Raw genomic sequence first — 27,674 nt, 5'->3', positions numbered from 1 at the left:
GCACATGCCTGGGTTGTGGTCCAGGTCCCCTGTAGGGGGCGTGCAAGATGCAACCACATGTTGATGTTTCTCTCCCTCTCTTTCTCCCTCTCTTCCCCTCTCTCTAAAAGTAAAAAAAAGAAGTTAAGATACAGGGAAGTATAACCTGCTAATTCATATTAGACAAAGGGGAGGGAATTGATGATTGTTGAACATAGGGGGAAAGGGAGGGGGAAAGAGAGGGAGAGAAACATCAATGTGTGATTGCCTCTCACGTGGCCCCCAGTGAGGGCCTAGCCCACAACCCAGGCATGTGCCCTGACTATGAATCGACCGGGTAACCCTATGGTTTGCAGGCTGGCACTCAATTCACTGAGCCACACCAGCCAGGGCTGTTGAACAGTAATTTAATGTATAATGTATAGATTAACTACTACAATTCTCATGGAACCTACTGGGAACTCAGTGCACTTTTTTAACTCTACACTTGGGTCTTTGTTTTGTTCAAGGAAATTTTTACTTATCACTTGCTTACTACTACTCTCTCAGTTCCTTTTTTTTTCCTTCTTGATGTCCTGTTTTTGCTTGTTAAGTCTACTAGATTTATCCTCCAAGTTTCTTATCTTTTTTTCCCAATGAGTTCCACATTTTTGTAATTTTGAAATATTATGCTTTGAGATATTTCTTCCCCTTTACTCAGCTTACTAACTCTGGCTGCAACTATAGTCGCCTCTTTTAGTTCATCTAATGCATTTTATGTTTGAAACCATAAAATCTAGTTACAGAAAGTTCATATGTGCAGGAAGAGGTATGCGTGTATAGGGTGACCAACTTACCCTGTTTATCCAGAACTGTCCCGCTTTGAGCACTGAAAGCCCCAAGTCCCTGAAACTCAGCTCAAGGCAAAACAAAACAGTTGGTCACTCTGATGCTGTATTTGAATCTCTTTAAATCCTAGCTTTATTTTTTAAGTTATCTGTCTCCTCTATTAATTCTGTTTTGCTGGGTGCCTGTCCTGTTTCTGTTTGATCTTCCCCCTTCTGTCTGCTGGGAACTCTTAGATGTTTTCTTATTTTCTTTATCTTCTATGAGACCATGTGGATCTCGCCTGTCACGCATGGGCACAAGGGCTTGGAATGAATTTAGTCATCAGCTTTATTGGAGGGAAGGAGAACTTGCAAGGCCAGGGTAGCAATGGAAGGGAAGGTAGTGTCCGCTTCTTCCCAATCCCAACATCCATTAGAGAGGAGTGCCAGTGTCGCCTCCCTCTCCTGGATGCATAGGGTGGGCTCTGTTCCAGCAGAGGGACCTGCACCCTCATTGCTCTCCATTTACAGGATGAGCATGAGAAAACGACCTTAGCAGTGAAGGGGCACACAAAGTGCTTGGGTGCCAGGCAGTCTGGAGTTAGGCTCTAGCTGTTTAAAGAAATCACCTGGGAATTCCAGCTGCCAGCAGATGAGTTCTGTTGGGAGACAGTTCTCCATGGTTTTCTCTTGTTTCTGCATATCTTGTGAACAAAGGCATTCACGGCTTTTATTTCGGACTAACTTCCTAAGGAAGTTTGTATAGTGAAGAGCTTTAGGAGATAGAGACAGTGTGGCCCTGTGGAGCCAGACAAACATTGTTTGTTAATGAGTGTAATGAAGATAGTATCTGCCTCTAGAGCAAAACTTGGGCAAGTTTACTTGCAGCCCCCTTTAAGATATTGGAATTTCCTTCCTAAGCGTGGGCTCCTGCCCTGTTGCACACATTCACTTGGGCCCACCTCTGTGTTGCCCCTATGGGACTTAGGGGCAGAAGGGAATCAATGCAAACATGAAGTTCATGTTGCCTGTTGTGCTATGAGTAATAAAGTCATTTGTCTCTGACCCAGTATTCTTGTATCTTCTGCCAGCATCCAAGAAATTGAGGCAGACCGATTTGTTAGCTTGCAAGCAGGCTATACTCTCCACAGTTTCTTGACAAAGCCCATTAGAAGTGATGTGCCCTCCTGTCAAAAAATCTAAGTTCAGTGGAAGCCCCCTCCACACTCTGCTTTGTCCAGCAAGCCAGAATGAGACTACTGTAGGTAATTCTGCTTATTTTAATACAGTGGATAACTGGCAACTACATGGTGTTTGATACTCCCTAATCTCTCTATAAAGGAAGTCCCAATCTATGAAAGAGTTCTTTTCTAGGGATTTATTTATATGTATTTTTCTATGGCAATAATTTTAAAGGCAGCAGTCAGACCTAACCCTCGTTATTCTTAGACTAGCTCTCTAAACTTATTAAGCAGCTTTAGTTTAGTGGTTAAAACTGTGGGTTGTAGAAACAGACTATCTAGATTCAGATCCTTTCCCCTCCATGAGCCAGATGTGTGTGACCTTTGACAAGTTATATTAATCTCTCAGTTTCCTCACTTGAAAATGGAGTTAACAGCACTAATCACCCCCCAATAAGGTCCTTTTAAGGACTGAATAAATAATGCACACGTCATAAGTAACTCCTTCCCAGCCTGCTGTGATAACCATTCTATAATCTGGCCCCTTACATACAATTTAAGCGAACTTGATCATCACCCATAGTCTTGCTCATATAATATACTATTGGAAATGATGCTTATCACATACTTCTATTTCCAGGGGAAGGGCTTCCATTAGAGTAGTTAAAATTTATTCATGAGAGGGGAAGGGAGGGAGAAAGAGAGGGAGAAAAATATAAATGTGAGATAAATCAGCTGGTTGCCTCTCACACCCCCCCAAGTGGGAAACCTGGCCTGCAACCCAGGCATGTGCCCCAATTGGGAATAGAACCTGTGACCTTTTGGTTCCCAGGGTGGCACTCAATCCACTGAGCTACACCAGTCAGGGCAGAAATCACAGATATTTTCATATGATATTTCACTGGTTGCAAATATCTGAAAACATCATTTACATTCATCACTACTTTGAAATTATAATACTTATTAGTCCTGCCGCTAAATCTTATTATTTAATGCACTAACAAAAAGCACATATGACTTATAATAAATTTATTTATGCTTTCAGGGTTGTATTTTAGTGTAACTGTCTTCCTTGTAATGTCATATATAATTTATTTTATTCACATGAAAAGATTATTCTAAGAACAGATCTGTAAGCTTCACCAAACACCAAAGGGCCTATTGCCTAATCCCCAGTGGGTCAGTAGCTCTTTGGTAGAATAAAATTGGCCTTGGTTGGCCCACTTAACTCTCCCCAGTGAGAGGGCCAGCCAGCAGGAAGGGTCTGCAGTTCTCCCACCCTGCCTGTGAGTGAGTGGAAGAATCTCCCTAATAAGATGGTGCAGTATTGGAGAACCTGCTTGGTCCATTCCAGATCTAAATTATGTCCTTGGATATATGAGTATCACCTATAAAGAGAATATAGCGATGTCCAGCTGTCTGACTCCTGAATCTCTTTCTTTCAAGTAGTTCCAGATTACAGCAGAGATGGCAGTTATTAGGTCATGTCCAACAGCAACAGACTAAGTGACACAGTGTAATCTGTCATTTCAACCATGCGTCTTAGGGTCTCTCCAGCCATATGGTGGGCCCACTATGGATGGGTCTGTGTCTTGCCCTCCCCGAAGCAGTGAAAAGGGCAGTGTTGAAAAGACAGTGTCTCTGGCCCCAGGCAGTTTGGGTCCAAATCTGAGTTCTGATACTTCATAAATGGGTGACCTTGGGCAAATTACTTGAGCTCCTAATGCCTTGTTTTCTCATCCATAATTGCACTTTCCTTGCATGGTCTAGGCGAGGGCTGAGCAAGTTAAAATGTGACATAGAATGGTGCGTAGCATGTAGTGAGAACAGAAGGAAAAATCCTGTATTTTATAGCCTAGGTATTTTTCAAAATGCAATGAAAGCAGCTAAGGATATTTTTCCTGCAGATAAAATCCTGAAGTGCTGGAGATAAAGATTTAACTCACTGAAACACTACTAAGCCTCTGCCAAGGTTCTCCTGTCCCTTACCAGGAAGAATAAACTCAGCTTTCTCTTAAGGTCATGGTGTTTTCAGGGGGCAGCACATGAAATAAACCAAAGAAAACATTGGAATAAATGGGAAGGAGGGACATGTGAGAATGGGACCCTGGAGATAGTCTGTCCAGCAAGGAACCTACCAAGTTTCTGTTGTTTTTAAGACATAAACAAATTTCCTACGAGAATTGGGTGTTTTCCCCCAAATTTTCTCAAGACCAATCTGAAGTAAATACTAGATTTTTTAAACTTATCATTCATAAATAAGTACAAATTCTCTATGCAGATACACATACGTAGACCTCATGGGGTGGGCAAGATACTTTTCTGTCTGGATTCTTGTTTCCATTATCACCTTGGTCTGAGGGCTGACCTCAGATTTCTGGCATGGTAATAGCCACTAAAATCTTGAACCTTCTGGTATTTCCCATTCTCTCTGTCCTGCAATCATCTTTATATGTGTAACATTCATTATTCCATTGAGACTTTACTACAGTGGGAATCTAGCTTAATTTGCTGAAGTAAAAAATTATATAAGTTTTGACAAGATCTATATTCTAAAAAGCAATGGTACTTTTCTTTGGTATCTGTATTCTCCTCATCCCGCCTCAGGCCAAACACACTGCCAGAAATATGGGAGTCCTCCCTACACAGCTGTTTGAATCAGTACATTCTCTGGGATTTTACTTCAAGGGAGATATTCTCTCCTCTTCATTAGTATGACAGTTGCATCAAGTACCAACTCTGGTGGGGATCCTTCGAAAGATATAAAAAGAGGCCACAATAGGTTATTGGAAACAAAGCTAACTTTATTTGCTTGCCAGGGAAGGGAGTACCACATCACTCTAGATAGAACAAGGTCAGTAAAAGGGGGGAAGTACATCAAATCTGGCGAGAATCTGAGTTCAGGTCTCTGGTTGGTTCCCAAGGCCGAGAGTGAACGCTTCTTCGCAATTGATCATTGCACTGGTTCACTTCGTGCAAGTGTGGGAACCATTCCCAAGAGGTCCAAGTGGGTGTCCGGGGCTCAGACACACTCAGTGCTCCTCAGAGGGCATATGTGAGCAGTTTGTTTGAAGTCATCACAAATCTTGCCTTAGTGGGATCAGTAGCACATGAGGACAGCTGACTTCATCAAGTAAGACTCACCAGTCACCTGTCCCTTCACTCATCTCTTTTGGAACTGCCAGACCAAAGTTCTTTTTCTCGTCAGGGAAAAAGGCATAGAAACATACATGTGTACTCAGAAAAACAAACCTTATGCGAACAGGGTGCCCTTCGAAATTGTAACATAGCAAAATATGAGACACAAAAACAAATACCTGTACAGAAAAGTTGACAGCAACATTACACTAACAGGTAGGAGCGACTAAAATGCACGCTCTTGGAGAATTAATAAACAAATGTGGCACATTCGAACAATGGGATATTACTCAGACATAAAAAGGAATCAAGTACTAATACATGTTACAACATGGATGAACCTTAAAACCATCGTGTCAAGGAAAACAGGCCAGACAGAAATGGCCACATACGGTGTGGTTCCACCTGTAGGAAATGTCTAGAATAGGGATGCCCATCCAGACAAAGGCCAACAGGAGGCTTCTGGGGCTAGGGAAGGAGAGGATGGCAAAGAAAAGGGGTGGGGGTTCTGCTTCAGAATCTAAGAGACTGCAAACACTTGAAAGACAGACAAATAAAACTCATTTCCAAACATTTAGCTGTTTACTTTTCTACAAATACGCTAGAGTTCTAAAAGTAGAAATGGTTTCATAACCAGAGAACACAAGACATCCCAGAAGTGCCTCTTCCAGGCCTTGTCTGCCACCTGGGACCACGGCCCTGGCCCACAGGTCTGCCCGGAGCCGTTCTGCACACTGTGAGGTCTCCCATGTCCTCACTGCAGGTGTGAAAAGCATCATGTTTGTTAGTTTTAACATTTGTCCAAACAAATTTGTAAAAATTGATTCTCATACACTGCCTAAAGCCTACTGAACTAAAGAATCAAATACCAAAACTACCTCCTTCTCAAAGAGGTTTCCAATATTTCACAGGTCACTGCAGCACACATCATGTAGTATAAAACCATCAAAAAGGCTGGGACCTTCTTGTCACATGTTAGCATGGGTGACCTGCAGGGTATCATGCTAAGTGAAAGAGGCCAACCGCAAACCGACCACAACTGCATCACTGCACACACACCAAGTGCCTAAAGCAGTCTGACTCAGAGGAGCAGAAAGGAGCCTGCTGCCTGCCAGGCTCTGGGGAAAGAGCAAGATGGGCAGCTGGTGCTCACTGAGTGCAGCTTCTCTGTTGCAAGATGAAAACCGCTCTAGAGACCTGGTGTACACCAGGCAACTCGAAAGGGGTTCAGATAGTGCATTTTATGTGATGTGCTCATGTAACTCGGCAACATTTTTCAAAACCATTCATCTTGCTCAATTAATGTAATTTTAACTTTATCGGTATTGCAGATTTATTGTTTCAGGGAAACAATAGGCTTCAGGAGTTTCAACTGAGCCTAGTGTGGATTTGATACACTGCAGAACACTAAAATAGAAATCACTGTGTTAACAACAGCAACCAAAACCATGGCATAAGCCAAACAATCTCAGGTTATTAAACACCTTCTTGTTTCTATGTAAAATCACGGGGTTGTGCTTCTGAATAAAGTTTACACGTCTAACAACTGAAGTACTGACACACTAAAATAACGCAGAACGGAGCAACAACTCCATTGCTTTGGGTCGATGTCCTCGTGTTTTTCAAAAGAGAGGACACGGTGCAAGACTCAGGATTTGGGAGTGCGGGGTAGGCCTCCATTCTGTTTGCCTTTGCCCTGGCCTGCTCTCTGCTGGCGCCCACCCTGCTGAGCTATTTGGGCCGCTGTTGCCACTGGGGAGGGCAAGATTCTGAACCTTATATGCTGGGGCTGCGGCTGCTGCTGCTGCTGCTGCTGCTGCTGCTGCTGCTGCTGCTGCTGGAAGGCAGCAGAGGGCTGCACCATGTGTTGTGGGCAGCTCTGCACAGGCCCTGTCTGGGCAGAGTTGGGCTGAGACTGTACCACGGGCTGAGACTGCACCATGATCTGGGGCTGTAGAACGCTTCCGACCCCGTTGCGGTTAATGACGGGAGTTAGGTGAGCAGATAGGGCTGTTTGTTGACTGGCCAAACCCTGTACACTTGAACCCTGCAACACCGGCTGCTGAGGAGAAGTGGGGCGCTGCCGAAGGTGTGGTGCTGGCAACAACTGACAAAACAGCTCCTGTGATGGCGGGGTTTTCCAAATGTCAAAACCTTTTGGACCCCAGAGAACACCTATAGGACTAAATCTCGAAAAGTCTCCTAAATGATGCTGAATACCTCCCTGAGAAAGAGCCTGTGGCACAGCGGGGTGTGTATTTGGTGACTGATCTCTTGAGGGCAGGCAGGTGGTCTTGCCTGGTACAGGAGCCCTGGCCCTAGCAACAGAGGCCCTCCCAGGGTTGAAACTTCTCACCACAGTCTGGGCTTCAGGAACAGGGTCTGCCACTTCGATGGTGTTGGAGCCAGCAGACTTGGCCTTGACCTGGCTGGCAGGAATTGTTTGTGCTGAGCTGGCAGCACACAGGGTGGCTGTAGGAAGTGTGCTAACACGGTTCACTTCCACAGAGGATTTCTGAAGAAGACTCGGTGGCTTTGAAGCAGGGATAGGAGATGGCATTTTAAGAAGGCGAATGCGGCTTGCCTGCTGGGGAGTGAAACTGTTATTACCTGAGGCACTCTTTCCTGAGCTGGAGAGGAGGCTGATGGGTGGAGGGACGCACTGCACTCCCTCCCCAGGTACTGAAGACTGGACTGACGTGGCCAGAGGCTGTGCTGCTTCTTTCTGCAGAGGAAGCTGGCTCAGAGGGCCTGAGCCGCTGGAGCCCTGTGTCACATGGATGGCACATTCAGAGCTCAGTGGCTCCAGTTCCTCGAACAGAGTGTCTGTTTCCCCAGTGTCAATGTTAGACTCAGGCATCAAACTATAGCAATGGTCATCTTTGAAGGAGTGACCGTGAGACACTGGTGTCCCACATCTGGCTTTTTTAGGTGAACTTTCTATTCCTGAGATAAATGGATCATTAAGAGAGTTCATGAAGGTCAGCTCTGTTGTCTGGGACTGATCACCAGCTTCACATCCAAATAGAGAAATATCCTCATTTTCCCCATAGGCTGGCCATTCTGTTAGTGGTGAGTCATCACATTCAAAAGACCATTCCTCAGTAGCATATTTCTCTACATCTGCCTCAGAAGGGACTGCCAAGTCACAGGGTCTCTGGTTCCACATATCCACACCTTTTCCTGCCTTGGAAATTTTGAGGTCATTTTCCTCAGCTGCTTGACTTTCCTCCCTTTTGTTGTGAGGGTCCAGACTACAAGATGGCTCCTGCTGCACATTCAGGGAGGCTGTGGAATACTTCTTGAAGTTCCTTCTCATCGCTGGAGTGTTCATCTTTTGCCTGTTATAGAGCAGCCTGTTTGCAGTGCAGGCTACTGATACAGAAGGATCAAGACACAGGGGTTCAGCTGTACCTAAGATCAGCTGGCTCTCAAGTAACAGTTTGTCTTCCTGGGTCCATTCCTGGTTATCACTGCTTATGGACTGTACATCGCAGGCCAACGTCTGCATCGTTGGGCGGAGGAGGACGTGCCTGCTCTGGTAACCAGGGGGCACCGCATTACTGCCCTGCCTATAGTCCCGAACTTCTGCTATGACACACCCACTGTGAAAAATGTTCAGCTCGGACTTTTCCAGGAGATCCACCAATGCAGGAGGCAATTCCTCTGCATCTAAATATTCTAGAAATGCCCTTTCTTCATAAGGCAGTCGAATGGTCTCTGAATGTGGTTCATTTGGTCCCTTGAGCATCAGCGAATAGCCCTCCTTTCCTGGGTACAGGTTGACCACCAAACAGGACAAGGACTCCCTCTGAACAAGCTTTTCTAACAAGTTCACATTGCTTATTAATTCCTCTGTAACCTCGGGCTCCTTTCCACATTCTTCGACATAGAGGTCATACAGTTTGTCATGGAGAGATTTCCTCCCACCACATGACCGTTTACGTTTAAGGACACTCTGCCGCACACTTTCAATGACACACTCTGCACGATCCAAAGCTCGTTCTAAGGCTTTTTCCATGGTGGCATAAAATGGCGGCACTAAAAGAAGGAAAAAATGTAAGTGCGCTGATGCACGGAGTGAATACTGCCTTTAATGTCAATGTATCCTTTTGCAAAAGCCACGTCTCCACCATGGAGCCACGAGCCTTACTGCAAAATGGACACCGCGAAACCCGTCACCCCGAAAGTACTGCATAAAATACTTACGACTTGGGGGTCGCCTTTACATGCACGAGCCCTGCAGAGGCCGCCGCCTCGCAATGCCTCGAGGACGGCAGGCTGAGCTGGACAGATTCTCCCAGCCACCTGTGTGCTCTGGCGCACTCTACTGCATGGGCGGCTTGCGCCAGCCTTCATCCCATTGTTTCCCGCTGCCACCTCTAGGGGGCGCGTGGCCCTTTCCGAGGACCTCACGCTCCACACTTCCTGGTCTGGTGCCCACACTTTTGCCGGAGAACAGGACCAGGAGGGGTCCTTTCCTTGCCTTTACCACGAAAAGCATGCACACCAAAGCAGAAGCCACCAACGAGAAAGTGCACACTGGTCTGGTACGGTTTTGCTACACACTCATTTGTTCCGGAATGCAATTGCTGGGAGAGTCACGGAAAGGGGTCGTCTCTTTTCTCTGCCAGCCCTCCATCAGGGATTGTTCACTGTTCTTGGACTTTCTTGTCACCAGTGGCAGGGCTGCTCCCAGTGCCCGCCAATTTAACACACTCCAAAGTGTCCACACGTGTGGCTTTTGCATATGTGGGGGCTTTGGTGCGGGCATCGCAATTCTTCATTGACTCTTCCAGCGATCTGCCGCCTACTGGTTTTCAGAGACTCGTACATGTGCGGGGAGCATGGCGTTCTTATACCGTACTGACCTGCTATCTCCCTATGTATTACATAAGGGCATCTTGTAATTGGTAACAGTGTGTGGTAGGTAAATTATATTGCCTATGAATTACAGCTCAGGATTAAAGTATTTAGTGAGAAGGTGATTTGCATCTGAAGGGGTTGAGAAGTATTGTTCCAGGCCATGGCAGAAAGTTAATTGAATGCTCTAAGTCCAGACCATAGCTACAGGCCTAAGGATGGATTTGGACTGAGACAGAGTCTTAGATACGTTATGGGACATTGATTTCCATAACTTCTATTGCTTTGAAGCCTGCCAGCCTTTTTGGACAGGTTTTCAAGAGAATCTCTTGACATTGAGATATAGACCTAATGATAGAATGATGTTTGTAGTGAAGTCTCACAAATGAGAAGAGGTTAAGACAATTTGGTGAAACTCCTGAATTACAGACTGATATAACATAAATGTACTCTTTTAACTGATAGCAATTATGATAAGTATCCACATAGTAGATGCAGTTTATTGCACTAGGATTAAAATCTCCTTGACTAAAAGTTCCTTAAAGACAACCCTGGTCTGGGAAACACCAAGAGCAGTTTTCTCTTGGCCTATGAATTGTCTTTGAGCAAATGTACACTTGCGGAGTGTACTTGTGGAGTGTCCCCACAAGGGGGCACTGAACCAAATCGGTTTAGTTTCTGAATTCTTTTCAGCATCTTTCCCTGTCTCTCTTTCTTCCCTTCTACCTGCCCCAATTTAGGTGAAGCATAAGACTGGATAGCTAAGTCTAGTTTGCTATCCAATAATCAAAATATTTGACTTTAATAAAGCCTGAATTAATGAGGTAGACATGAGCTCTGACTCTCACTCAAAGCACTGCCTTATTCTTCCCACTTGAACATGTGAGCTTAGCTTTGGACCAGACTTGCAGGCCAACCAGGCTCCCCCACCAGGATCCTGTTTGCCTTGTGTCTGCAGGAATTTGCTGAGTGTTGGGTCTGAGAAAGGGTCAGCCTGTAACAGTAGTCTGTGAGCTGGAGAAGCTAACTGGGAGGGCAAAGCTCTGCTTTCTTGTTGCTCAGAAGTAGGCATTTTGTTGGATGAGAAGTGGCACAGGGGACCTGTGTTGAGTCAGGTTATCATCCTAAAAGTGAAAGAAGTCCACGACTTCTGTCGGCTGCTCCTGGCCTGCAGACTAGCCTTTCTGGCTTCTGAGCATGCGTGGCACAGGAGGAAGGCCAGGCCTGGGCTGGGGCTCGTGGGGGGCCTAGGGCACCAGTATGAAGGAGGCACCCACTGTCTAGGTCAGGCAGGTCCCACCAGGGTCAGTTCCTTCACTGCCCCACTTGCCACCCCTTGTCCCAGCCCTCCAAGTGTTCCTGCCCACCTGGTCCCTGCCTCCTGCCCAGCCTCATAGCTCTCTCTCTCCTCTGTTTCATGTGTCTATGCTCCAAACATGGTCACCATGCCGCAGATAGGCCAATACTTGCAGGGCTCTGTGCCTTTGCAAAAGGCTGTTTCCTCTACTGAGAGGCCCCTCTCTGCTCAATCACCTGCTGATATCCAGCTTCTACGTCACACAGCCCTTCCTGACTGCCAAGGAGCATGCCTCCTCCTCTCTGCTCCCCCCGCAAAAGCGCACCTACCCCATGCCTTATCACATCTGGGCTCCCACTGGAAAGGCATTGAGTGTTTGCACGATTTCCCACACAGTCTCTAGATTCTCTGAGGGCAGGGATGATGTCTCTTCTCTGTCTGCTTGGTCACCAGCTTGGTTATCTGTGGGGGTGACTTTCCTTGCCACCCCCTCCCCCCGTGTGCCACGGATGACAGTAAACATGACAGAGACATGATCTGCTTGGGGAGGAGAGGTGGCCTGTTTCCCAGAGGAAAAAGGCCTTGAGCCCCCTCCTGCAGGGCCCTTTATTGGGTTGTAATACACAGGAATACAGGGCAGCAAGGATAAAACAGTAGGTAACATTTCAAAGAAATCTGAGGTCTTAGTATGAGTCAGAGTCTGTCAGGAAGTGTTTTAGGGTTTCCTGCTGGAACCCTTAACATATGAATGGAAGCACTCTTAGCAGAGCAGATTTCACAGGTTTATCAGGAAGTCTTTGTGATGCCCGATTTTTCCCCAGAACACGCTCTAGCAAGGCAAGGTGCTGCACCCCTCCCCAACAGGTATTCAGGCTTAAGGGGATTAGAGCCAGGAAGTGCTTCTCCAAGAGAACATGGGGACTCAGGCTATGTCAAAGCTGGGGTGGGGGCAAGAGTCCATTGCTTTTTGTTGCAACCCCCCCCCCAAGTCCTTCCATGATGGCCTCCCAAGTGATCGTGTCTGGCCTAGGTTGCCCCTCTCTGAGGGGTCATACCCACCATGGACTTCTGACCATGCTTTGGGGGCGGGGAAGAAACTGAAGCAGCATTTGCTACCAGAGACAAGCTTTGTCTCCTGTGGCCTGCATTCCAGAAGTCACTTCATCCTTAGCCACAGGGGGTAGAGTTACAATTCCTAGAAACCAGGCAGAGCAGTCTACAGCAGTTATCATGTGGCACAGGGTTGGCACTAAAGAATGAAGGAATAGTGGACTCCACATTCTATTTACTTCAACTTGAGACTCAAAAACCTTGGGAAGTAAATATTTCATTGTCTTTTTAGAGATGAAAAAAGTACCCAGTGCTGGGGCTTCTGACTCTGGTGCTACACTGTGCAGGGGTTTCTGAACATGGCACCACTGGCGTTTGCTGGTGGGAGGGTGTCCTGTGTGCTGTAGGATGTTCAGCAGCGTCCCGGCCTCACCCCCTAAATGCCAAGAGCACTCATCCTCACTTGTGATCACCAAAGTGGCTCCTGATATTGCCAAATGTCCCTGGGGCAGATCTCCCCCTGGCTGAGAGCCACCCTACCACCCTGCCCTGCAAAGCAGGAGTGTCTCAGATGTAGCTCTGAGCGGGTGTCCCAGGTGTGTGTCACTTAGTAGGCAGGTGTGTCTGCCCACCGTGCCGTGGGAGGGACTAGCTCTCCAGTTGTTTCCCTGACTGTGTCCGAGGTTGGGCTTCCTCAGAGGCCCACCCCAGCAAGAGGATGTCAGTGTGAGTCATTGGAGATGTCCTCTGGAGCAGCCCTGCTGAGGGATATGGGAGCTGAGTCAGGGCTGGGAGTGAGGACAGTCACAGGCATGTTCAGGGGGAGAAGGCTGCTGTAGACAACTGGTTCCTGCTGGGGGCCTCTGGGAAACAGTCCAGGACAGGCCTTGGGTTGTGTTAGCCCAGAGGGAGCAGAGCTCAGATGTTTACTCCTTCACTCCTCTCTCATAGGCTGAGGACAGTCCTGGGGCCATCATTCCCTGTCACTCTATGTTGCCATATATGAGAGCCACATGTGCAGACCTGGCCTGAGAATGCCCTCACACAGAGAGTCACCAGTGCCCACAGTCAGACTGTCTGTGCATATAGAGCAGCGAGTGCAGGGGGAGATGGGCAGGGCACCTGCTGCACCTATGACCACAGCTACGTGGGAGAAGTGGGCCATTCCTTCCTAATGATGTAGAGAAATGGGCCTTGCACCATACCTGGGCTCATGCAGAAGTGAAACTGTACTTCATCCCAGTGACACGGGCAACTTCATGTGCTTTTGTTTGTCAGCTATGAAAGCCAACACAGCCCACAATGGAGGCTGGGACCCACTCCTTCCTTCCCCGCTGGAGGAGCCCAAGGTCGCCTGGGCTACAGGTGCCCTGGATGAGCCCGTGAATGTGGCTGTGCATGTATCTGTGTGCATTAGCTTGCCTGGCAGTTCTCTTCATGGTTCAGGCTTTCCCTTTGCTTGAGCTCCCTAATGCCACAAAATGAGGGCTTAAAAAATTACTCTGTGCACCATCCTTGGAGCCTCCCAAGCACGTTAACAAGCATGCCGGTGGATTAGAAGGATTCCAGCTCCTGCCTTTCCCCACAGCAGCTTGATATAGATGCACATGCATAGAAAAACTCATGGGCAGACTAAACTACACTGGAGGAAGAAGAGAATTGAATTAATTTCCAGATAATTAACCTTTGCAATAGTAAACTGTGTTGCTCCATATTTGTTGAGGTCAAGCATGAAATTTTTAATTAACTGTAATATGCATAGAGTCTAATTTACCTTTTCCAGTGTACAGTTCTGTGAGTTTTGAAAAATGTTGTCAATTGCAGAATCGCCACATAGAACTGCTGCTGTGACTGGTGTGGTTCAGTTTGGTTTGGTGTTATCCTGCAAGCTAGAAGGTCACTGGTTTGATTTCCAGTCAGGGCACATGCCTGTGTTGGGGGCCAGGTCCCCAGTTAAGACAGGCAATCGATGTCTGTGTAAATTGGTGTTTCCCTCCCTTTCTTTTTTCTTCCCTTCCCCTTTGTCTAAAAATAAATAAAATCTTTAAAAGAAGATATAGAACTGTTCCCTCATGCACAAAATACCATTATACGTATTTGTCATCAATTCCCCCCCCCCGAAATCCTGGGCAACCATTGATTTGTTTTCTGTGCCTATAAATGACCTTTTCCAGAGTGTCATATAAATGGAATTGTAAATCATATAGCTTTTGCAACTAGATTCCATCACATGCATACATGTAAGATTCATCTGTGTTCTTTCATATATAATTAGTTTTCCTTTTCATAGCTGCATAGTATTCCATTGTATTGCTGTAGCAGAATCTGTTTGTTCATTTAACAGCTGAAAGATACTTGACTTATTTCCAGTTTTAGGTGATTATGAACAAAGTCAATGTAAATGTTTGTAAACAAGATGTTCTGTCTCCATACATTTTCATTTCACTTGGGTAAATACCCATGTGGGGCAATGTTGAATCATGTGGTAGGTTTATGTTTATTTTGATAAGAATCTGCCACACCGTTATTGAAAGTGGCTGTACCCTTTTGTATTTTCAGCAGCAACATTTAGAATTTTAGTTGGTCCACCTCCTTTTCAGCACTTGGTATTGTCAGGTTTGTTTTGTTTAGAACCATTCTAATAGCTGTCTAGTATGCCTCATTGTGGCTTTTATTTATATTTCCCTAATTACTGGTGATCTCAAGTATCTTTTTATGAGCTTATTTTCAATCCATATATGTTTGTTGACATGTCTCTTCAAATATTTTGCCTATTTTTTATTGGGCTGTTTTTTTATTGGTGAGGTTTGAGATTCATTGATATGGTCTGGATATGTCATTTAAGAATATACCCTGGCTGATGTAGCTCAGTGGATTGAGTGTTGGCCTGTGAACCAAAGGGTCACCGGTTCAATTCTCAGACAGGGCACATGCTTGGGTTGCAAGCCAGGTCCCCAGTAGGAGGCACACGAGAGGCAACCACACATGGGTGTTTCTCTCCCTCTCTTTTTCCCTCCCTTCCCTTCTCTAAAAAATAAATAAATAAATAAAATCTTTTTAAAAAGTCATTTGGGAATATGTGTTTGGCAAATATTTTCCCCTTTTCTTTAGCGCATGTGTTTTATTCTCCTAATAGTCCATTTTTTGAACAGCAGAATTTCTTAATGTTGATGAAGTCTAATCTATCACATTTTTATTTTCTGGATTGTGCTTTTAGTGTCATATCTAAGAAATTATAGACTGACCCAAGGTCACAACGTTATTCTTATGAGTTTTCTCTTGGAAGTTTTAGTTTTTTAAGCTTGTCCATTTTGAGTTCATTTTTGCATAAGGTGTGAGATGTAAGTCAAGGTTCATTTTTTGCACATGGATGTTCAAGTGTTCCAGTGTCATTTCTTGACAAGACTGTCTTTTTCCATTGAATTGCCTTTGTACCTTTGTGAAAAATCAATTGACCATTTATGTGAAGCCCTATTTTTGGGCTCTGAATTCTGGTCGACTGATTTACTTGTCTATCTTTGCGGCAATACCACTCTGTATTAATAACTCTTGCTTTATAATAAGTTTTGAACCCTGGCTGGTGTGGCTCAATGAATTGAGTGCCAGCCTCCTCACCAAAAGGTCACTGGTTTGATTCCCAGCCATGGAACATGCCTGGGTTGTGGGGCAGGCCCCCAGTGGGAGGCGAACAAGAGACAATCCTTCGATATATCTCTCACACATCAATGTTTCTTTTCCTCTTTTTTCCCTCCCTTCTGTGCTCTCTAAAAACAAATAAACAAAAATCTTAAAAAAAATAAAATTTGAAATCAGGTAGTAATAAAGCTCCAACTTTGTTTTTCTTTAAAAAAGTAATTATTGGCTACCCTAGTTCTTCAGTCTTTTCATACACATTTTAGAATCATCTTGTCAATTTCTACAAATTTCTTGGTCTATATCCTACTTCCACTAATTATCCGTGCCCCCTTGAGCAAGTTACTTGACTCTTTTGTGCCCGTTTCTTGATTTATTAATTGGGATGTTGGTAACGATGATGATGCCTCCTTTGTTTAGTTGTTTTGAACTTTAAGTGACATAGTCCATATAAACCATGTCCATAGAACAATGCCTGGCATGTGGTGGGAACTCATTTAAAGGTGGGAACTCATTTCCTTCACTACTACCCTTCTGATTGCTTGAGAACCCTTATATTTTATTTCTTAGGTACAGTAGGGAACTAAAGAAGGGTTTGAAAACAAAGAGTAACTTCCTTTGGTTTGCAGGCCCGTGCTCAGTCCATTGAGCTACACCAGCCAGAGCTAAGAGTAACTTCCTTTAACTAGAGTTATGGTGAGGACGATGTACTGAAATGAGATGACAATGGTGGCAGGAAACAGCTTAGGAAGTCTGCAGTACCACAGTGGTGACTCGTGAGGTCAATGTTCATGAAGGTGCACAGGAAACACTTGAGACATTTCTCAGATACATTGAGCAAAGCTACATTAGTAATTGGTTATAGGAGTTGAAAACAAGGAAAGAGATTAACTTGACTCAGAGTCGGTAGCTTTTATGTTTTATTTGATATTTGTTTCAGGTGTACAGCATAGTGGTTAAACAAGTATATAATTTATTAACTGATCTCCCTGATAATTCTAGTACCCACCTGGAACCATACATAGTTACTACAGTATTATTGACTACATTCCCTATACTGTACTTTACATCCCCATGACTATTTTTAAACTACCAGTGTGTACTTCTTACTCCATTCACCTCTTTTACCCATCCATCCCACTGTCTCCTACCTGGCAATCCTCAGTTTATTCACTGCATCCATGACTGTGTTCCTGTTTTGTTTATATTGTTCTTTAGATTCCATACATAAGTGAAAACCATATGGTATTTTTCTTTCTCTGTCTGACTTAGCTCACCTAGCATAACATCCTCTGAGTCCATCCTTGAGCTGTTGTTGCAAATGGTAAGATTTCATTCTTTCCTTTGGCTGAGGAAATAGAATATTTCTGTTGTGTAGATCTACAACAGCTTTTTAATCCACTCATCTATTGATGGGCATATGGGTTGCTTCTATAGCTTGGATACTGTAAATGCTGCAATGAACATCGGGTCACATACATTCTTTCGAATTAGTGTTTTCAATTTCATTGGATATATTTCCAGAAGTGGAATCACTGAGTCATAAGGCAGTTCCATCTTTAGTTTTCTGAGGAAATTCCATACTGCTTTCCACAGTGGCTGCACCAGTCTGCATTCTCACCAACAGTGCACTAGGGTTCCTTTTTCTCCACACCCTCACCAACACTCGTTGTTTCTGTTTCTTCATTTATTGATAACAGCCATTCTGACAGGTATAATGCGATATCTCATTGTGGTATTAATTTGCATTTCTCCGATGATTAGTGATGTTGAGCATCTTTTCATATTTGATTTGATTTGATTTTTGGCTTTGTCCACTCTACTGTTGTTGCCCTGTAAATTGTTCTTTATGTCAATGAGTGTATCCTTCATTTGTGACTGAATTTTTTAATGCTGTTGAGGTCCTCACTAAGTTCCTTGAGCATCCTTATAACCAGTGTTTTGAACTCTGCATCTGACAGATTGCTTATTTCCATCTCGTTTTGCTCTTTTTCTGGAGTTTTCACCCGTTTTTTCATTGGAGCCATGTTTCTTTAGCTCCCCATTTTGGCTGCCTCTCTGTTTGTTTGTGTATATTTTGTAGATCTGCTACATTTCCCAGTCTTGGAGTGGTGGCCTTATGTAGTAGGTGTAGCACAGCCTCCATTATTATCTAAACTGCGTGCTCCAGGAGTGTCCCTTTTGAGGGTTGTGTGTGCCTTCCTGTTGTTATTGAGCCTTGATTACTGTTGGAACATCAGTGGGTGGGATTGACCCTCAGGATGCCTGGCTGTGAGGATTGGCCATGAGCAAAGAGTACAAGCTGCTGTGTGGGGGGTGACCCCACAGAGCGGGATTTGCCCACAGTGGCGTCTGCTGCCTGCTGAGATCTCCTTTTGTGTGTGCTACTCATGGAGCTAATCAGGTGGTGTTCTCTTGCATTCTGAGGCTGGCCATCCAGTGTGTTAGTTCTGTGTCCTCTTAGGAGGGACTCCAGTATAGGTTAATGTCAGACACTGCCTGTGACTGGCCCAGGGCTACCTGTTAGGAGATACAAAGTGATCTGAGGTACGTAGCTGTACTGCACCTGGATGTACATGGGAGTGGTCATGCTGTGAACCAAGACTGACTGCCATTAGTACCAGGCCTGGGGCAGGTCAGCAAAAGGCCCAAGGCTCCCTAAGACACACTGCTGCTTGCCAGCAGTACGTAAGGCTCAGTCACTGGAAGAGCCTCAGTCAGTAAGTGAGCTGGGTGAGGCAGGATCTCAGGGATTCATCAGGGTGGAGCAGCAGAGTTTATCTGGCTAATGCAGGTTCAGATGTGGTGGGTGGGGTGGGGGAAGACTCAACGCAGGAAGGAGGGTACCTGTTGGCCATGTGAGAGGAGTACTCAGCACAGGGACATTAGCACCATCTGTCCATCCCTTGCATCAAAGTCTCATACTGTATGTCTCTGGCACCCCCCTGAGCCACTGTCCCTCCTCTGGAGTCCAAGGTGAGTGAGAGTTTATATGTGGCCCTTTAAGAGGACACCTGGGTTTCCAATAGTCTTTCATCTCACCTGGAGGGACAGAGAAATTTCTGCCAATTTTTAAAAAGATATTATTTACTTATTTTTTAGAGAGGGGAAGGGAGGAAGAAAGAGAGAGAAATATCAATGTGTGGTTGCCTCTCATGCACTTCCCACTGGGGACCTGACCTATAATCCAGGCATGTGCTCTGACAGGGAATTGAACCTGTGACCCTTTGGCTCGCAGGCTGGCACTTAATCCACCGAACCACACCAGCCAGGTCTGCCAGTTTTCACAGCCAGATGTTATGTGGGCTCCTATTCCTGGAACTGTGGTTCCAGGCTGGGCAGCCAAGCATGGGATTGAGATCTCTCACTCTTCAGGGGGGACCTCAACAGCTAAGATACCCCTTTGGATTCTCAACTGGCACATGTATGTGTGGGGTCAGCCAGTTTCCCATTTCTGCCCCTCCTACCAGTCTTGATGTGGCTTCTTTACATTCTTAGTTATAGGACTTCTGTTCAGCTTGTCTTCATATAGTTCTCCAGGTTGACTGGTCTGTAATTGAGTTGTAAGTTTTGTGTGTTCATGGGAGAAGGTGAGTGTAACACCCCACCTACTCTGCCATCTTGACTGGAACCCCAGAGTTGCTAGTTTTAAGAGATTGAAAAGCTTCTGGTGACTTACATGATATAACATATAATTCACAATCTTTTATTTTTTGGTCCAGATGGTAAGAACTTGAAGAGTGATGACATTCTTTAGACTGTAAGCCGCCACAAAGCAGGGACTACTAGTCTTGCTCACCTCTGCTTACCCAGGGCACACAGCACAATGCCTCGAACATGTCTAAGTAGCTGTAGATAGAATGATGTGCCGCCCCCTCAGATATCCACATCCTAATCTTTGGAACCAAGGGATATGTTCCCTTCCACTGCAAAGGGGGCTTTGTAGGTATGGTTAAGCTGTGGAGCTGGAGACGAGACTATTATCCTTGACTTTCTGGGTGGGCCCAATATAATCACTGGGGTCCTCATAAGGGAAGAAGGGAGGCAGGAGAGTCAGAGAGAGAGAGATTGGAAGATGCTATGCTGCTGGCCTTGAGAATAGAGGAAAGGACCACGAGCCAAGAAATACAGACAGCCTGAAGAAGCTGGAAAAGGCAAGGGAAACTGATTCTCCCTAGAGTCTCCAAAAAGGAATGCAGCCTTGTCAGCACCTTAATTTTTACATAGTGAGATCCATTTCAGACTTCGGACTCCCAGAACTTTAAGATGATAACTTTGTGTTGTTTTAAGCAACTACATTAGCGGTAATTTGTTATAGCAGCTTTAGAAAATGAATACATGTTTTATGTCATGGATGGTGCTAAGAATTAGGGAAGACCTGTACTGTGCTGCTTGCAGTTTGCTGAATCCAAGCTTGCAGAACTCCATCCCTCTGTAACAAAAGAATGGTACTGGGTCCTGGTTGATGTGGCCCAGTGGTTGGAACATCATCTTGTAACCAAACTGTCATGGGTTTGATTCCTGGTCAGAGTACATGCCTGAGTCACGAGTTCCCTCCCCCGTCCGGGCGCATACGAGAGGCAACAAATCAGTGCTTCTTTCTTGCATCTGTGTTTCTCTCTCTCTCTCTCTCTCTCTCTCTCTCTCTCTCTCTCTCCCTTCATCTCTCTCTAAAAGCAGTGAAAGAAATGTCCTTGGTGAGGATAAAATTTTTTAAATGCTACCTGATTATCTAATATCTGATTGAAATGAAAGGAAAAGAAGATGCATGCAAAAGATAATGCAGTCTTTCCCAGAACATCTAAGGTCATAATTCTTTAATTTCATAACAGTCTTTGTCTTCCAGATCTCAAATCTCATAAACAAATAAGTAAGAAGTTTAGGGTCTTTGGGGAATGTAAAACAAACCTAATGAGAACAATATAGTGGGTAGAACTCAGGCTCTGAAACCGGACAGGGCTGTTTCATATTCCTGGGTTTGCTCCAGTTACGTAAGCACTGACAAGTCTTAAAACCTTTCTGAGTCCTTTCCTCATCTGTACCATTGAGCCTATAGTAGACTTGGAGAGATTAAAGCATGCAAACACTCTGTACACAGTGAGCACTCAATAACTGTTATTCTATAAAGCTAAATGGAACTGAACAGCAGGTAATCTCCATTTATGTCATGGAGTAATCCCTGCTTCTGGTTACATTCAGGGCAGGGAGATGGAGTTGTTGAGTGTAAACTGTGAATTGAGGGCAAAGAGGAGTTGGCAGTGTATATGCTGGGAGAGCAACCAGGCCAATAGGCCTGAAGAAATGGAACATTCCTCCACAGACCTCCTCCATCTCTTCAGCAGTGGCCTGGAAAAGCACACGGAAACAACCCCACTAGCAAAATAGGTCTCTTGGGTTTTCTAAAAAGATTTTATTTATTATTTTTAGAGAGAGGGGAAGGGAGGGAAAAAGGGAGGGAGAGAAACATTGATTGATTGCCTCTTGCACGCACCTTCAGTGGGGAATGAACCCACAATGTGGGCATGTGCCTTGACCCCGGAATCAAACTGGAAACTCTTTGCTTTGAAAGATGACGACCAAGCAACCGAGTTACACCAGTCAAGGCTTGTTTTTCTTTCCCCCGGAAGATAAACTTCATGTTTCTCTTGGGGTTAAAGTGTGCTGCTGCCCTGGCTGGTGTGGCTCAGTGGATTGAGCGCTGGCCTGCAAAGCAAAGGGTCACTGGTTCAATTCCCAGTCAGGGTACATGCCTGGGTTGTGGGCCAGGTCCCCAGTCAGGGGGCACGTGAGAGGCAACCACACATTGATACTTCTCTCCCTCTCTTTCTCCCTCCCTTCCCCTCTCTGTAACAATAAATAAATAAACAAACAAATAAATAAAATCTTTTAAAAATGTGCTGCCTAGAAGCCTGTGGGCTTCTTAGCACCTATACTAAAAATGGCAGATATTCTAGCAAGAATATTCTAGCTTCTGCTCTTCTCCTCTATTTCTTCCCAAGGTGAAGCACTTACTCAGATGAAGCATATAGTCCATTAGAATTTCAATTAGCAGTCCCTAAAAACACTGCAAAGAGGAAAATAACAAGACAATAAACAGGTCCAGCCCTGTCTGGTGTAGCTCAGTGGATTGAGCGTGGGCCTGCAAACCAGAGGATTGCGGTTCAATTCCCAGTCAGGGCACATGCCTGGGTTGCAGGCCAGTTCCCAGCAGGGGATGCACGAGAGGGGATACATTGATATTTCTCTCCCTCTCTCCTTCCCTTCCCCTCTAAAGGTAAATAAATAAAATCTTTTTTAAAAAAAAAGATAAATTTGCTTTTTAAAAAAAACTTAAAAAAATAAACAGGTCCAAAATGTATTCACACATCCAAGAGACTTATCATGCAGACAACATTCAGGATCAGGATCTGCAAGCAAAGCCAAGTTAACATCATCATTCAAAGACTCAGTTACATCTACTGTTCCTGCTAGGTTGGGAAGCGGACTAATGCTATGACTTAGAAAAGTTTCCAAGGACAAGACCTAAACCTGAAGACCTTTTTTTTTTTTCATTATCCACAACACTCTAATATCAAAACCAGTCCATACAGTGTCCAGAGGGGAGAGGGGAGGGAATTTAAGGGGGAAAAAGGGGAGGGATTTGGAGGAACAAGTATGAAGGATACAAGGACAAGAACTAAGGGGGGTGGAAATGGGAGGGAGGTGGGGAGCACGGGGCGGGATAGGCTGGGATGGGAGAAATAGACAAAAAACTGTACTTGAAAAATAATTAAATAAAATTAAAAAAAAATAAAAAAACCAGTCCATAGATTGCATGGTTTGGCAAGAAATACCAAATGTTTCTTAGAAAATGAAAAGTAAATTTGGTGCTCAGAAAAATTAAATTATATTTGTATATATGGGTGTATATATATTACAATTTTATATAAATGCTTCCATTTTACATATAAACATTGTCTAAATAATACATATAGCTCTGGCTGGCATAGCTCAGTGGGTTGGGCATCATCCTGCAAACTTAAAAGTTGTTTGTTCAATCTCCAGTCAGAGCACATGTTTGGGTTATGGGCTAGACTCTAGTTTAGAGGTTGTGTGAGATGTAACCAATTGATGTTTCTCTCACACATCAATGTTTCTCTCCCTCTCTTTCTCCCTCCCTTCCCCTCTCTCTAAAAAATACATAAATAAATAAATAATAAATAGTATATATAGAATATAGCAAATATTAAAAATAAGGTAAGAGAGTGAGCTTTGGTAATATGTAATTTTAATATTTTTATAATTGCAATATTTATATACTGTATTTATATGTTAAGTTATATGTATATTTAAGTTCACTGTTTTACCTTACCCAAAGAAGTCCCTGTAGACAAAGTACCTTCTGTTTAGTCATCCTATATTTTGAAAAGAGTAAAAACTTAAAATAATTAGCCCTGGCTGGTGTAGCTCAGTGGATTGAGAGCAGGCCTGCGAACTAAGGGATCACAAGTTCAATTCCCAGTCAGGGCACATGCCTGGGTTACAGGCCAGTTCCCAGCAGGGGACGCACGAGAGGCAACCATACATTGATATTTTTCTTCCTCTCTCCTTCCCTTCCCCTCTAAAGATAAATGAATAAGATCTTTTAAAAATTATGTCATCAGATCTGTTTTAATAAGGCTGACTAATGTTACTAAGTATATAACACTGTCTAATACAAAATTATAGTTGAAATGCATTACTAAGAAAAGATGATAACCCCAACTGTAATTTTAGTTTTGTCAGATATAAAAGCTACATATGACTCCTGGCTTACATTTTTCTGGAAATATCGCTCATTATCTATTCATATGTCTCATATAGTCAATGCCTTGTGCCATTGTCATTTTGATAACAATCTGGCCTTTATGAGGCTAAGGTATGAAGACGTAATCTCTTGTAAAACACCTCTTACATTTGGTGTGACATTTTAAATGTAGCCCTAGAGTTAGCTTCTGTCTACTCTCATCAAAGGTGACTTTTTTTTTTCTATTGTACTTGGAGAAATGGGGGTTGTCACCTATCTGCTCCAGAGTCACCCACTTGATGCCTCCATTTCTGCTTCATGAGCTTCTGCTCTGGGCTGCCCCCTGCAGCCATTTGCCCTCCGTGTGACACTGCTGTCATTGAACATTATAGGATGATCTGGGCTGGGCCACACTCCCTGCGGTGGCCTACCTTCCATTCCCCTAGAACAGCAGGTGAGAATGTGTTTAAGATTTTATTGCCCAGGTGGGGAGAACTCAGTGTCATTACGGGTAGAAAATACTTTTAACTGGATGTTAAATATTGTTCTTGTCATAGTCCAAACGAAAAGAACTAAGGACATTAAGCATTTCATTGATGATGACAGTGGGGTCTTTTTGAAGGCACATCCCAGTTTTCAGCATTGTTTCCAGGTGCACTGTCCTCTGTCCCTTCCAGAGAGAAAGAGAGAGCCCCCTTCTTTAGATTTGTTTGGTATACGATTTTCACTGTAGGGAAACCTCACCCCTCACCCTCCAGGGTTAGCCTCTGCCAGGGCATCTCACGTTCTAAGGCGGATACTCCTTGGGCCCCTCCCAGGTCCTCTTGGATCCCATTTACAGTTTCTAGGTGTTCCTCCCCTGGCTTCTGTGTGCTCTTGCTTCTAATGGTCTACAACTCTTTTTGTAAAACTACTCTTAGGCTATTGGAACTGCTTTGAAGAGCCAGAAAGAGCGAGGCACAGACAAGGGCAGGAGTGTGAAAAGCCAGCTTCCTGTTAACTATAGTCACCATGTTGTGTATTACATCCTAAGTACTTATTTATCTTCTAACTGGAACTTTGTACCTTTTGACCACCTTCCTCCAATCCTCTCTCCCTCCACCCCTTGCCTCTGGTAACCACAAATCTCATTTCTTTTTCTATAAGTTTGTGGGTGGCTTTTTTTTTTGGAGGGAGGGAGGGTTTAGATTTCACAGTAACTGAGACTATATGGTATTTATTTTTCTCTGTCTGACTTTTTTCACCTATCATAGCCCTCAGGGTCCACTCATGTTATTGCAAATGGTAGGATTTCCTTCTTGTTTCAGGAGATCAACTGTCCCTGGACATCACAATTTTGCTCAGAAAGCTGAGGGTTAAAAGTGTAGTAATCATTTCCCAACTGCTCTGGGACTTGCAGAGGCAGGAACTTGTAGAGGGCTCATTCCAACGGCCAGAGCAGTGGTCAAGTGGTATTACCCTTGTGTCTCCTTCATGTGGGACAACAAGATGAGGCCCAGGAACACTCCAAGGACTAGACACAAGCAAATCTTTCTTTGACATGGTGCAGTGGCCAAACGGATAACAGGGGGCAGTAACCACAGGTGGTGGGAATGAGTCGGAGCAGGTAGCCATAATCAAGGTGAATGAAAGGAAGACACAGAGCCCCTGATGCATATCAAGTAAACTAGACAAAACACTAAATTGTAGAAGCAGGCCTATCTCATACTCATTCATTCATTTGTTACTCATTCACTCAGGAAATATTTATTGATCATCTGGGATGTGCTACCCGTTGGGTAAGAATAAAGCTTATACTATAGCGGAGGAAATAGACATCAAATAAATAACTATGAGGACCACTATGGGAAAATAGTTAATAGAATGGGGTCAAACTATTGGGGTTCCAGTTCCACCTCTGCCACTTGCTGGTGTGTGATTCTAAGAAAGTGAGAACAAGCCCAGGCCCAGCCTTCCTCCTGTGCCACGCATGCTCAGAAGCCAGAAAGGCTAGTCTGCAGGCCAGGAGCAGCCGACAGAAGTCGTGGACTTCTTTCACTTTTAGGATGATAACCTGACTCAACACAGGTCCCCTGTGCCACTTCTCATCCAACAAAATGCCTACTTCTGAGCAACAAGAAAGCAGAGCTTTGCCCTCCCAGTTAGCTTCTCCAGCTCACAGACTACTGTTACAGGCTGACCCTTTCTCAGACCCAACACTCAGCAAATTCCTGCAGACACAAGGCAAACAGGATCCTGGTGGGGGAGCCTGGTTGGCCTGCAAGTCTGGTCCAAAGCTAAGCTCACATGTTCAAGTGGGAAGAATAAGGCAGTGCTTTGAGTGAGAGTCAGAGCTCATGTCCACCTCATTAATTCAGGCTTTATTAAAGTCAGATATTTTGATTATTGGATAGCAAACTAGACTTAGCTATCCAGTCTTATGCTTCGCCTAAATTGGGGCAGGTAGAAGGGAAGAAAGAGAGACAGGGAAAGATGCTGAAAAGAATTCAGAAACTAAACCGATTTGGTTCAGTGCCCCCCTTGTGGGGACACTCCACAAGTACACTCCGCAAGTGTACATTTGCTCAAAGACAATTCATAGGCCAAGAGAAAACTGCTCTTGGTGTTTCCCAGACCAGGGTTGTCTTTAAGGAACTTTTAGTCAAGGAGATTTTAATCCTAGTGCAATAAACTGCATCTACTATGTGGATACTTATCATAATTGCTATCCGTTAAAAGAGCACATTTATGTTATATCAGTCTGTAATTCAGGAGTCTCACCAAACTGTCTTAACCTCTTCTCATTTGTGAGACTTCACTACAAACATCATTCTATCATTAGGTCTATATCTCAATGTCAAGAGATTCTCTTGAAAACCTGTCCAAAAAGGCTGGCAGGCTTCAAAGCAATAGAAGTTATGGAAATCAATGTCCCATAACGTATCTAAGACTCTGTCTCAGTCCAAATCCATCCTTAGGCCTGTAGCTATGGTCTGGACTTAGAGCATTCAATTAACTTTCTGCCATGGCCTGGAACAATAGTTCTCAACCCCTTCAGATGCAAATCACCTTCTCACTAAATACTTTAATCCTGAGCTGTAATTCATAGGCAATATAATTTACCTACCACACACTGTTACCAATTACAAGATGCCCTTATGTAATACATAGGGAGCTAACAGGTCAGTACTGTATAAGAACGCTATGCTCCTCGCACATGTACGAGTCTCTGAAAACCAGTAGGCGGCAGATCGCTGGAAGAGTCAATGAAGAATTGCGATGCCCGCACCAAAGCCCCCACATATGCAAAAGCCACACGTGTGGACACTTTGGAGTGTGTTAAATTGGCGGGCACTGGGAGCAGCCCTGCCACTGGTGACAAGAAAGTCCAAGAACAGTGAACAATCCCTGATGGAGGGCTGGCAGAGAAAAGAGACGACCCCTTTCCGTGACTCTCCCAGCAATTGCATTCCGGAACAAATGAGTGTGTAGCAAAACCGTACCAGACCAGTGTGCACCAGACCAGTGTGCACTTTCTCGTTGGTGGCTTCTGCTTTGGTGTGCATGCTTTTCGTGGTAAAGGCAAGGAAAGGACCCCTCCTGGTCCTGTTCTCCGGCAAAAGTGTGGGCACCAGACCAGAAAGTGTGGAGAGTGAGGTCCTCGGAAAAGGGCCACGCGCCCCCTAGAGGTGGCAGCAGGAGACAATGGGATGAAGGCTGGCGCAAGCCGCCCATGCAGTAGAGTGCGTCAGAGCACACAGGTGGCTGGGAGAATCTGTCCAGCTCAGCCTGCCGTCCTCGAGGCATTGCGAGGCGGCGGCCTCTGCAGGGCTCGTGCATGTAAAGGCGACCCCCAAGTCGTAAGTATTTTATGCAGTACTTTCGGGGTGGCGGGTTTCGCGGTTTCCATTTTGCAGTAAGGCTCGTGGCTCCATGGTGGAGACGTGGCTTTTGCAAAAGGATACATTGACATTAAAGGCAGT

General features: G+C 44.7%; 1 protein-coding gene across 1 annotated transcript in view; it reads right to left on the bottom strand.

Moving 5' to 3' along the window:
• The window catches only part of LOC119047516 (transcription factor SPT20 homolog), a 71,696-nt gene extending 62,571 nt beyond the window's left edge, over positions 1-9,125 (bottom strand). Inside the window, exon 1 of the mRNA XM_053655772.1 lies at positions 7,026-9,125. Within this exon, the coding sequence (XP_053511747.1) occupies positions 7,026-9,125 (2,100 nt within the window). The remainder of the gene's footprint in view (positions 1-7,025) is intronic.
• Positions 9,126-27,674: the final 18,549 nt, after the last annotated feature.

The sequence above is a fragment of the Artibeus jamaicensis genome, unplaced genomic scaffold (genome assembly GCF_021234435.1).
Source record: "Artibeus jamaicensis isolate MK-2021 breed Jamaican fruit bat unplaced genomic scaffold, CSHL_Jam_final scaffold_1283, whole genome shotgun sequence".
Classification (NCBI taxonomy): Eukaryota; Metazoa; Chordata; class Mammalia; order Chiroptera; family Phyllostomidae; genus Artibeus; species Artibeus jamaicensis.
The sequence above is the reverse complement of the archived record's forward strand: the minus strand, read 5'-3'. Positions and strand labels throughout refer to the sequence as shown.